Source organism: Microtus oregoni, unplaced genomic scaffold (genome assembly GCF_018167655.1).
Source record: "Microtus oregoni isolate MIOR12 unplaced genomic scaffold, Mior012 000052F_008, whole genome shotgun sequence".
Lineage (NCBI taxonomy): Eukaryota > Metazoa > Chordata > Mammalia > Rodentia > Cricetidae > Microtus > Microtus oregoni.
The window spans coordinates 56,927-69,153 of NW_024543820.1; the positions used below are offsets into that span (position 1 = coordinate 56,927).

Below are 12,227 nucleotides of genomic sequence, written 5' to 3' on the forward strand. Positions count from 1 at the left end.
GTACGGTATGGCACCAGAGAAAAACAGGAGGCATCCAGGCAGTATTTGGTGTACTGAACTCGAAGATTTTCTTTTAAATTTGAGAGACAACAACATTGGGGCAACATCAGAAACAGCATCTCTGACCAGACAGTGCTGGCAGAGCAGAGTTCATCACAAATGTAAATGTACAGCCATCCGGGTTCAGTCTCTGAGCTGCTTGAAGCTCTGCTGCTTGCAATACAGACAGCAAGGTGATAAAGTGTATCACGACCCCATCACACAGCCAGGGCACTGTGGAGGAAGAAAAGTAACCAAGGGGGCGGGGAAAACAGAGGCTCACAGACTACTCAGGGCCAGAATGGGACACGAACACAAAGCAGAGTCCTAGTTCTATCCGCATCTACTGGCCCAGAGTCCAGTCCATTGCCAGTGCCTCTGACCTCACACCATAGCCCATACCTGGACATGAGCAGGGAGGGGCTTCCTGGAGCAGGAGGTCTAAGAAGGCAGGGCCTCCATCTCCATACTCATTTCTCCCAGTAGGCCAAGGCTGACCAGCATGCTGAAGGTTTCCATATCAGGAATGGAATGCATGGACCTTGAGATACCAGTGCCAGAGAAGCTTGAGGAGTGTAGGAGACATAGTAAAAGTATCCCTTGGGCCATCCTTGGGCATTTGGAGAGTCTAGCCTAAGAAGGGCCTCCTGGACAGACTGTGCTCAGTATATCTGGAGGAGAAGCTTTTCCCATGTGATGCCTGGGATGGGGCTACAAGCCTGGGAACAAAGAAACAGAGCCATACCATGGGTCTCAGCCTGTAGCTCCTCGACTTCCCATGAACCACAATGTCATCATTGCAGTCCACTACCACACAACTGCTTGGGGGCCCCTGGTCAAGCACCAGAGAGGTGGAGAGGACTAATTTCAGGAAGTTCTTGAACCAACCTCTCTGTTCATGAACTCAACATCTGCCTGTCTTTTAGTCCACTCCAAGGAAAGGCAGATACCCAGCTACCCTAACCCACAGCCTCTCTTTCTCCCTAGGCCCCTGGCAGCTCTCTAATCCCTCCCCACCCCAGTGTCCTTCTAGGTCATGGAGAAGACTGCAGAAGGGGTGGGGGAATGCAGGTCCAGGGCAGGCTGAGCCTCCTCCCTTCTTCTGTGTGTAACAAGGGCAAACCACGCCCGGTACTTGAGCCCCATTGTGTTCATGAGATGAGGGAATATGTCTCCCTCACAGTGTTACTGGGAAATATCAGTGCCCGAGGGACACTGGCATCTTTTTTATGTCGGGGCCAGAAGGCCTGAGCAACCCCACCATTCTCTAGGCCTCTACCAGAAAGGCCCTTCCTCTTCTAGGCAGGTTCTTCACTCAGCTGCTCCCCGGGCTGCTCAGGAACAGAGGCAGGCATCTCTACATAGGGATCCATCTTGAAATGATCACAGAAGGGAGACATCACCCAGAAGACCAAGGCTTGAAAAAAAAGACTTCAGAGTTGGCTTCCTGTGCACTCTGCTTCTCCACCCTATCCCGACAGCAGATGCTTGCTGCTGGAATCCTTCCCACTTCCCCAGATCCTGTGGCACACAGCTGCCAGGCTGCTCATGGCTGGAAGATGGGCTTCTGGGTCTCACCAGTGTCATCACAGGTGCTGCTGGGCAGACAGGGAGGATGGGAGAAGCAGGCTGTGGGGGAAAGAGACGATTGTAACCAATATTTCCTGTTCTTTCCTGTCTGCAGATGCAGAGAGCCTCAGGAATGCCCCAGACTGGGTTAGGGGAGCAACAGGGAGAGCAGGGGGAGCAGGCAGAGGACAGTCCCCTGCCCCATCCCCAAGAGTGCAGGAGGCAGTCTGGAGAAGGGCTGCACAGAGCTGCAGAGACTAACCTTGGGCCTGCATGCAAAGAAGGGGACAGACCTGAGGTTTGGTTCAGAAAAGAACTGTCCATTTTATCTGACCACCTGACATAGGGAGACCGATGGACAAATATTTCCTCTTCTAGCACCTTCCTGGGGGGCTCACTGGCCCAATTCACTCTGTCATTCGGGGTTCAGGTTACATCTTAGGAGGCTTCTACAAAAAAGGGACTTGAAGCCAGGGTGGTGGTGGTCCATGCCTTCAATCCCAGCACTCAGGATGAAGAGGTAGGTGGATCTCTGTGAGTTCGAGGCCAGCCTGGTCTACAAGAGCTAGTTCCAGGACAGCTAGAAATGTTAGACAGAGAAACCCTGTCTCGAAAACAAACAAACAAAAAAGGGACTTGAGGCCTGGAGGTGGGTGAGAGGGGCTCCCTGTCTCCCGATACCCTATCATGGGACCACCACCAGAGACACGGGAGAGCCTTGCCTACCTTTTCAGTTTCTAAGCTTGGCTACGCAGCAGGTGTGCCATGGCGTATTCCCTATTTCCACAAACGAGTTATACCCACCAGCCCCCATTCCAACCTGTCCGCACCTACCTTACTGCACAGGGCCTGGTAAATCCTGCAGTAGCACACCCTCTTTCGGGTTCTCCCTCTTTCTGGCCAATCGGAGGCAACAGGTTTGCCAGACTCTGATGATTCTCTGGATGCCGCGGAAAATGACTCGGCTGCGAAGGGTTTTTGCAGTATGGGATGCAGTACTGTGGCCCTCCGCGGAGGCCTAAAATGGAGGGACCCAGGCAGTTCCGTCTGCGCCCCCCGCCACTGTCTCTGGGCCCTGAGCGGCCCCAAGGTCCTTCAAGCGGCCGCCTGGAGGGGATGGGGGGGTGGCGCGGGTGATGCAGATGGCGCTCTCCACCCGGGGGGCCGCTGTTGTGGCGGGCGATGGCTCACTCGATCCGCACCTGCAGGCGGACGTTGAGCATCACCGAGGCCACCATATAAAAGTAGGGGAAGTTCACGCGCAGCCGCCAGGCCAGGTTGAAGAAGGTGAGCAGCGTGCGCGTGAGCCCCTTGCAGAAAGCGCTGTAGGAGCCGCGCATCGCCGCCCAACGCGACAATCGCATTACCAGGCCGGATAGGGCTGCAGCCGACAGGGCCGTCGACACCGCCATCGGCCTGGCTCACCCGCTCACCCGCCGCAGAGCCAGCTCAGTGTGCCTCACCGTGCTGCACCGCGACAAGTTGCCCAAGGCTGCCTGCAGCCCCGCCCTCGGGCTCCGGGTCCTTGCAGCCTCCAGTGCTCCACCCACCACCCCGCAGCCTCAGTGGCTCTCAGCCTTCTTGTGAGACCTGCAGCTGCTCGGCTCCGCCCCCTCGCCTCAGGCTCTGGGCAGAAGTCTTTCTTTCCCCCACCCCCCACCTAGTTCAGCAGGTATCTTTGTCTCATCCTGAGTCCTGCTGCTACAGAATGGTGGCAGAGGTCGGGCCGGGCTTGCTTGGCCTTACTACCTCAGTCCTACAGATGGGAACCCTCTCTCCACGAAGTCTCATACCAACCAAGTGCCTGTCCCACCTGTTCAGCTTGTTATTCCTAGAGTGCACAAATACTGAACGGCGTGAATGGTGCGCTGCAGGGACTAGCTCTAGAGAAATACTCTAGAATTCATCACGATGTTTTTATTTCTTTTAAGGACTAGCCAGCTCTCGTGGACCACTTTTGCTAATTCTATAGGAAAGTATATCCAGTAGTTCTCTCCTGTGCACGCTAACAGCCCTCTTCCACCGCCTCCTCGGGAACCAGGTCCAAGGACTCATTGCACCTCTCATTATTTGCATAATGTCCTGAACTGCCCCAAGCAGTGCCATCAGATCAATGGTGCATGCATTTTGTTCCATTTCTGTTGTGTTTGCTGGCTGCCTTTTCACGTTAGCATCTAATCTTTAGATCAACAGGTTAAACCAAATCCAACCCAAAGCCAGATAGTCTCTGGCGATGTGGGTAGCTAGCGTTCAGTCACCTATGCAAGGGTGAGAGAAAAACAGCCAAGATTCCGCATTGTAGAGCGTTTCTCAGTTACTGTGTTCAGTGGGTTAGGTACCCGAAGGGCATTTTCGTCTTAGGATATTTTCCACTTAAAATTGATTTATCTAGATAAACTTCAGAGTAAATCAAAGATCATCTGTATTTATTAATAGGGAGTAGAGTGATCCCTCCAAATTCTATTTTTATTTGACAGCACATCTTTAGTTATTCTAGGGGCTGTGCATACCCACATAATTTAAGAAGTAAATAGTGAGTACAAAAGGCATTGCTTGAAACTGTATTAAATAGACTAGTTTTGGGGAGAACTGACACCATTTTTATGTAGATTGTTTCATGTTAAGAATAGAGTCTGTCTTTGTTCATCAAGATGTTTTTATTTCTTTTATTGAAATTCGTATGCTTTGGCATTGAGATCCTTTTTACATTTGTTATAGCTACTCAAAAATACTCATTTCCTTTGAAAGCACTATAAATGATTTTGGACCTTTAATCTCAGTTTCCATATGCCTGTTCATCATTAGTATATATAAATGTATCTTTGTATGTATATGTGTCTGCATGCATTCCTGTGTGGATTCACATGTATGCATAGGTGTGCATGCATTCCTGTGTGTGGAGGCGAGAAGACAACCCATGGAGCCTATTTACTTCAGTTGTTGGACCATCTCTTCATGGCTAAGAGCCCTTCCAGTAGACCAGAGAGAGGGTCAACAAGCTCCAGGGATCTGCCTGTCACTGCCTTCCCAAGATCTGGGATTTTAAGCTTGTGTCACTGCCAGGTATGACTGCACAAGTCTTTGATCCTAAGCATTCAGGCAGCAGAGGCAGGCAGACCTTTGTAAGTTTGAGGCCAGCCTGGTCTACATAACAAGTCCCAGGCCAGTCAGGCCTGCATGGTGAGCCTGTGGACTAAAAAGCCCAACAAACAAACCAAAAAACCATCTCTGCCCCCTGTGCCTCCATGCCTGGCTTGGGGAGGCAGTGAGCAGCGTGGCTTGTCTCTTAAAGAGACAGAACACATCATTACACTGGGCATGTCAACGTTGTGTTTTACATTTGGAGCCTTCCTCCTACCCTTGAAATACACATTTCTGTGCATTCATCTTGTGTGCAGGGAAGAAGACAAACTTTCCGCTTGTTTCTAGGGATCTTTTTGTCAATACTGTGAAACTTGGTAACTAGAATATCTTATTGTGTACAAACAGTTCTCTGTCTTTTCATTATTCTAGCTGCTCCTTGTCTCATTGCAGTGAAGAGAATTCACAGTGCCAGGTTGAATGTAAGAGTTTGATACCCTAATGGCCGTGTATGGGCAAATGCGTTTTCTAAATCACTGATTTTGAGTATCTTTAGAAACTAAGATTACAATGCTGGGTGTGGTGGTGCACACCTTTAATCCCCTTACTGGGAGGCAGAGGCAGGCAGATCTCTGTGAGTTCAATGCCAGTCTGGTGTACAAAGAGTGATCCAGGACAGCCAGGGCTCTTACACAGAGAAACCCTGTCTCAAAAGATGAAAAAAAAAGTACTATTTTAAACTTTCATATACCTAACTTTTTGATTCAGTCTCAATCTGTAGCCATACTTGCCTGGAACTCACTATGTAACCTAGGCTGGTCTTACTTTTGTGTTATTATTTTAATTGTATTTATAATGAACAAACGCCAAACACATTAAAAATGTGTGTATGTACATGCATGCTAGCAGGGAAATACACCTGCACGTGCTTGTGTAGCTGCATATGTTTGTCCTGTGCAGAAGCAAGAAGTTGTCTATCTATCTCAGCACTAGAATCACTTATGGGTGTTTGCTAGGTGCGGCTGGCATGTTACACAGTCTTGGGATCTTAACTCTGGCAGGTGGATGGATCTCTGTGAGTTCAAGGTGTGGTGGCACATACCTTTAATCCCAACCCTTGGGAGGCAGCGGCCAGTGGATCTCTGTGAATTCAAGGTGTGGTAGAACACATCTTTAATCCCAACAGGTGGAGGCAGTGAGGCGGGTGGATCTCTGTGAGTTCAAGGACAATCTGTTCTACAGAGTGAGTGCCAGGACAGCCAGATACACAGAGAAACCTGGTCTCAAAAAACCAAAAATTAAAAAGAAAAAGAAAAAAAATAGAGTTTAAAATAAAGCCACGTAAAGATGGAGAATACACAGAGTCTTGATACTATATGTTATTGTGTTACGGCTGCTAAACGACATTTGATTATAAATGTTGCTGAATTAATCCAACCTATGTATTTTGAAAATGCCTTGACTTTATAATATAAGTCAAAATATATGTTACTTTGGAGAAGAGGCTTTGCTTTTGTTTAGACAGGAAATGAGAGGCTCTGGATTCATTCTGGGTTAAGAAAACTCAAGTTTGATCAAAGAAGACCTCCTGAGAAATCCAGATGGCCCAGATGTCTGAGTTCTACATCTAGAACAGATTCAAAACTGCTGGCTGAGATGATCAAGCCTCACAGGATACTCCAGTCAGGACTTGCTCATAATTCTAAATGTTCTTTAGGTACCCATAAGATTATCAGTGCCACCAGTCAGCAGGAAGTAGAAAAACTATGCCCACATTCTCAAAAAATGGATATTTTTCTTTGTTTAGAGTGTTGGATACATGTTGTTATGGATAATGGTCAGGAAGAAAGCTAAACAAGGGACATTAGATTCAGAATTCTTGTTTTGAAAAAAAAAGTGTGTGTGGGTGAATGCTGTGGGACAATGGTCTTGTACTTTGTAAAGATTTGTCACTTGTATTTTAATAAAATGCTGATTGGCCAGTAGCCAGGCAGGAAGTATAGGCAGGGTGACAAGAACAGGAGAATTCTGGGAAGAGGAAAGGCTGAGTCTACAGTTGTCACCCAGAAACAGAGGAAGCAAGATGAGCATGCCTCACTGATGAAAGGTACCAAGCCACACAGCTAACACAGACAAAAATATAAGTTATAAAAATTAATAAGAAAAGCTTGAGCCACTAGGCCAACCAGTTTATAATTAATGTAGACCTCTGTGTGTTTCTTTGGTACTGAATGACCGTGGGACCAGGTGGGACAGAAAATCTCGATCAACAAACTCCATTTTTAATTATTGATGTCTTCATGATTGTACACCAAGTGCTCCTAACTGCTAAGCAAGCTCTCCAGTCCCTAGCAAAATAATTCTTTCAAGGAGTGTTTGCATATAAACTTCAACTTACCCTCAACTGTTTTCATTCATTACAGCCCCAGATTTCTCAGTCTACAACATTAGACTGGGATACTGGTGCCTAGGCATGAAAATATAAAACACCAGAAGAATACATGAATTTGAATCATGGTTATAGATATAAAAACTTCAAACAGGCCAGAATTTTTAGAGGAGGTAATAGAAAAAGTAGGCATGGTAGTGCATGCTTACTATCCTGGAACTTGGAGGGCTGAGGTAGGATGAAGCCCAGCATGGCCTACACAGTGAGTTCAAGTCCAGCCTGGAGCATATAGTAAGAACTTGCCTAAATCTCTGAGGTTTAGATTGATAATAAGGATAGTTATTACATTTTTCAAGGCTAGTTTCTTTTGGGCGATAGAAATTAAGTCTAGGGATATGGTGTTAGTTAACTGAAACATAAATGTTATAGGTATATTGCTCTTCCTGCTAGATTGGCACCTTTATTATAAAACTCCCTTCCTAACCCTATAGTTTTTTATGGGTGACTGCAAAGTTCAGTCTAATATAACCCTCCTTATCAATGGGGTCTTCCAGGGAGCCTCTGAACAGATCAGATAATAACTATCTGAGGGACTTAGACTTCCTCCTTCATTTGACAACAAGCAGAACTGCCACCTGTTTTCTCAAATTCCTCCTTTCATTTCCTGACAAACATAAGCATTTGAGTTATTTTTATGACCCTAAAATGCTGATTGAAATGATTTGCCAGTAGTTTTACTGATATTTTGGAGGTGAGAATTATTTGTGGCTTTTCCTCTGCCATTTTTAGCTTGTCAGGCTTTGATGAAAGAATGGACAGTTAAAATAATACTGCAGCAATTTTAGACATCAATCTCTCCTGGACTCACTGTCCTTGTTCCTTAATTGTTTCTTGAGTTAAGTGGCTAAACTATTTTATCAATGTTGTTTCCCCTGTAACATGGAGAATTTTGACCAGCAAGGAGAAATACCTTATAAAATGTTACAACAACTTAGTAATTATATATAATATAATTATATATAATATATAATTTCTAAATTATATATATAATATGATACCAAAAAGATATACACACACATATATATCCACATATATGTAAATGATGTGCATGTTCTTCTGTATGTTGTGAATATATTTTATTATCATTGGTTAATAAAGAAGCTGATTTGGCCAACAGCCAGGCATAATAGAGCCAGGCAGGAAATCCAAGCAACGTTAAAGGGAGAAAGGAGGAGGAGTTTGGGAGACACCAGCAGCAGCTGGAAAAACAAGATGTGAGGTAACAAACCAAGAGCCTCGTGGTAAAATACAGACTATTAGAAATGGGTTGATTTAAGTTTTAAGAACTAGTTAATAATAAGCTTGAGGTATATATATATATATGCATGCATGTGACAACATTGGAAAAAGAGTCCATGAATTTGAAAGAGAGAAAGGAGGCATTAAGTGGGGAGGAAAGGCAAGGAAGAAATATAACTATATTATCTCAAAAATAGAAGAAAAACTAAAAAAATAAAACATATACTGTTCCTGACATTAATATAACAATTTTAGCTTTTTTGGGGGGTACAGTTTTGCACATTTTAATGTAATTTATTATTTTATTTTTGAATTGCATATGATAATTATGTATTTAAGGGATATACATGATAGTTCAGTCTTTTTTCACACTTTTTAAAGTTAGTTTTTTAAGAATTTAATAGTGATTATGTACTACTGTACTTACGTCATGACCATTCCTTTTTCTCCCACAATTCCCTCTCAAGTTCATGATCTCTTCTTCTGCAATTAATATTGTTATGTGTGTGTATTTAAAATGTATTATTTTCCACACTGTAGTCATATTTCATTTGTATTTTAATAAATAAAGTTTGCCTGAAGATCAGAAGGCAAAACAGTCACACTGGTCAGCCATACAAACCAGGCAGTGGCGCTATACACACACCTTTAATCCCAGCAGCCACACTAGTTAGCCATAGAGGCCAGGTGGTGGTGCACACCTTTAATCCCAGCACTAGAGAGGAATATAAGGTGGGATGGCTCAGTGGTTGTTGTCTGTTCTTCAGAGAATGAAAGTTCAATTCCCAGCACCCACATCCCACAGCTCTCTGTAACTCAGTCCTAAAGGGATCTGATGCTTTTTTATGGCCTCTGTGGGCGCTGCACACATGTGGTGTACAGACATATGTAGGCAAACCACCTATGTGTTTTGCCTGCATGAGGGTGTTGGGTCCCCTGGAACTGGAGTTGCAGACAGCCGTGAGCTGCCATGTGGGTGCTGGGAATTGAACTGGGGTCCTTTGGACTAACGGCCAGTGCTCTTAATTGCTGAGCCATCTCTCCAGCCCTACAAATAACATTCTTAAGAAAGAAAAATCCAGTCAGCTAATGTTTATGTTTTTATTGATAATTTAGCTCATTCAAATTTAATGCAACTAGGGTATGGGAAAAAGGCTCAGGGGTTAGCTCTTAAAGAGGACCCAGGTTTGAGTTCTAGTATCCACAGGGTGACTCACAAGTGATCTGGCGCCCTCTTCTGGCCTCCTGGGGCAACAGGCATGCACCTGGTATTGGGACAAAACAGTCATTCACCTAAAATAAAATCAAATGAAGTTAATGTGATTACCAATAAGATAAAATGTAAAGTTGGGTAGTGGTGGTGCACGCCTTTAATCCCAGCACTCAGGAGGCAGAGGCAGGCAGATGTCTGTGAGTTCGAGGACAGCCTGGTCTACAAGAGCTAGTTCCAGGACAGGCTCCAAAGCTACAGAGAAACCCTGTCTCGGAAAACAAACAAAAGATAGGATGTATAGTATTCATTTTGATATTTTCTGTATTTTATGTCTTCTGTGTCTTATATCCTCAATACTTTATTGCCTTTAATTTTATTTATTTTTTAATATATGTATCTTCCTACTCCCCTTTATAAAATGATTTATTTATTTATTATGTATACAGTGTTCTGACTGCATATCATAAAAGGGCACCAGATCCCATTACAGATGGTTGTGAGTCACCATGTGGTTGCTGGGAATTGAACTCAGGACCTCTGGAAATCTCTTAAGTTCTGAGCCATCTCTCCAGCCCCCTGTCTTTTATTTTAAACAGGTGCTTTCCTGGCACACGGTTTCACTTTATTTTGTGTGTATGTGTTTGTGTCTGTGCATGTACATGTGCAGACTGCAGAACAAATTTGAATGTCATCCCTCAGGAGATATCCATTTTATTTATTTCTGTGTGTGTGTGTGTGTGTGTGTGTGTGTGCATATGCGCGTGTGTGTTGTATGCATGTGTATATGGGTGAGTGTGCTTGCCTGTATATGTGTACGTAGAGACCACAGATTGACATGGAATATCTTCTTCCATTGCCTTACTTCTAATTATTTTAGAAAAGGTCTCACACTAAACCTAGAGCTCGCAGTTTCTTGGCTGGATCAGCTACAAGCTAACTGCCCTTCCAGGATCCATTTGTCTCCAGCCATCCCCACCCTACCCGTCAGTGCCTGGGTTACACATTTGCCAGCACATCCAGCTTTTCACATGAGTGCTGGGGATCTGAACTCGTGTCTTTGTGCTTGTACCCGCTCAGCCACCTCCTCAGCCCACACTTTGCTTTTGAAATTGGGTCACTCACTTGTAGAAGCTCACTGAAGAGGTTAGGCTGGCTTATCGGTGAGCCCCAGAGATTATCCTGTTTTTGCCTTCCCAGTGCTGATATCACTGGCATGTATGCACCTGAGTCAGGCTTTTTACAACGGGTTCTAGGGATTCAGTTTATTGTCTCATGCCTGTGCCGCAAACACTCTACTAAATGAATTATTTTCCTGGTAATGTGGTATTATCTTTTGTTTTTTAATTACTTTTAGATAGAGTCTCACTATGAAGTTATGAAGTGCACACACACACACCTGCCTATTGAGTCCAGTTTTTGTTTTTTAATTTTTAGATAGAGTCTCACTATGAAGTGCACACACACACACATACACACACACACACACACACACACACACCCCTACACCTACTATTGAGTCCATTTAGTGTTGCTTGCATATACATGTGTCTACAGTTGAGCACTTTGGGACTGATCACCTATAAGAGAGCTCATCCCTGGAGAAACCGTTTCTCTCCGCAGCCACTGATCGCCTGCAGCTCTTCATCTAGGGGTGAGACCTCTGAAATTCTGGCCGTCCATGTTGGCATCTCAACTGGTGTTGTCATTATGCAGGTCTTTGTCTAGGCAACCATACCGCTGAGATTCCATGTTGGCTCTGCTTCCCTGTTCTGTCTGGAAGACGCTAGCAGCAGCTGCCCTGGTACTCTCTGGCTCTTAAAAATCTTTCCACCTCCTCTTCGGAGATGTTCCCTGAGCCTTAGGTTTACCCGTTGCCTTGGAGATGTACTAATCAGGGTTGGGCTCCCCACAATTGTCATTTATTCTTTATATTTTTACCAGATGTAGGGCTTGTTTTTGTTTTGTTTTTATAAAAAAAAAACCTGTAGTTTTAGGCCAGTTTTTCAGTGTGTACCCTGGAGATTACAATTAATGTCTTAATTTAAAACAAATTAGTTTAATGTATATCCTAGCTTCAAGAGTATACTAAAACTTGCATTACTTTACAGCTTCCCAAGACCCTATGTGTGTCCTCTTCATAATGGTGATCTTAAAATAGTAACATTTGTAGCTTGGGATCCAAGAGTGTTGAGTGGAAAAGTGGGTAAAACTGTAACGTCTTTCATGGTCTCATCTCCGAACACAGAGTCACATCAGCCACATTCTTTTTGTAGCAATCTCAAAGGTGCCCATATCCAAAGGCAAGGGCCATTAACTGTGCGTGTTGATGGAAACCCAGCTAAGAGTTTCCAGAAAGGCTTGCTAACTGTCACAACAGGTTAAGAAATCAAGCGTTGGCGCCTTTGCCAAGGTCATTTGCTTGGTAAACACAGAACCTCTCAGTACTAATAACACTTTTCTTTGTCTGAAAAGTGAAGGAATTGGGATAGGAAGTACAGACTTCCCTTTCTTGTCCCCTGGTGCATACATAGGCATGCGGGTTGTGTGTGTGTGTGTGTGTGTGTGTGTGTGTGTGTAGCACCATGTAAATAGCATCTTAAGATGAGAGACTCCAACTCTGCCAGGATGAGCTGTCTC

General features: G+C 44.6%; 1 protein-coding gene across 1 annotated transcript; it reads right to left on the reverse strand.

Annotated features, from left to right (window-relative positions):
• Positions 1-2,795: 2,795 nt before the first annotated feature.
• On the reverse strand, positions 2,796-3,020 carry LOC121437420 (small integral membrane protein 10-like protein 2A). Its single transcript, XM_041637314.1, has one exon. The coding sequence runs from the start codon at positions 3,018-3,020 to the stop codon at positions 2,796-2,798; it is 225 nt and encodes a 74-aa protein (XP_041493248.1).
• Positions 3,021-12,227: the final 9,207 nt, after the last annotated feature.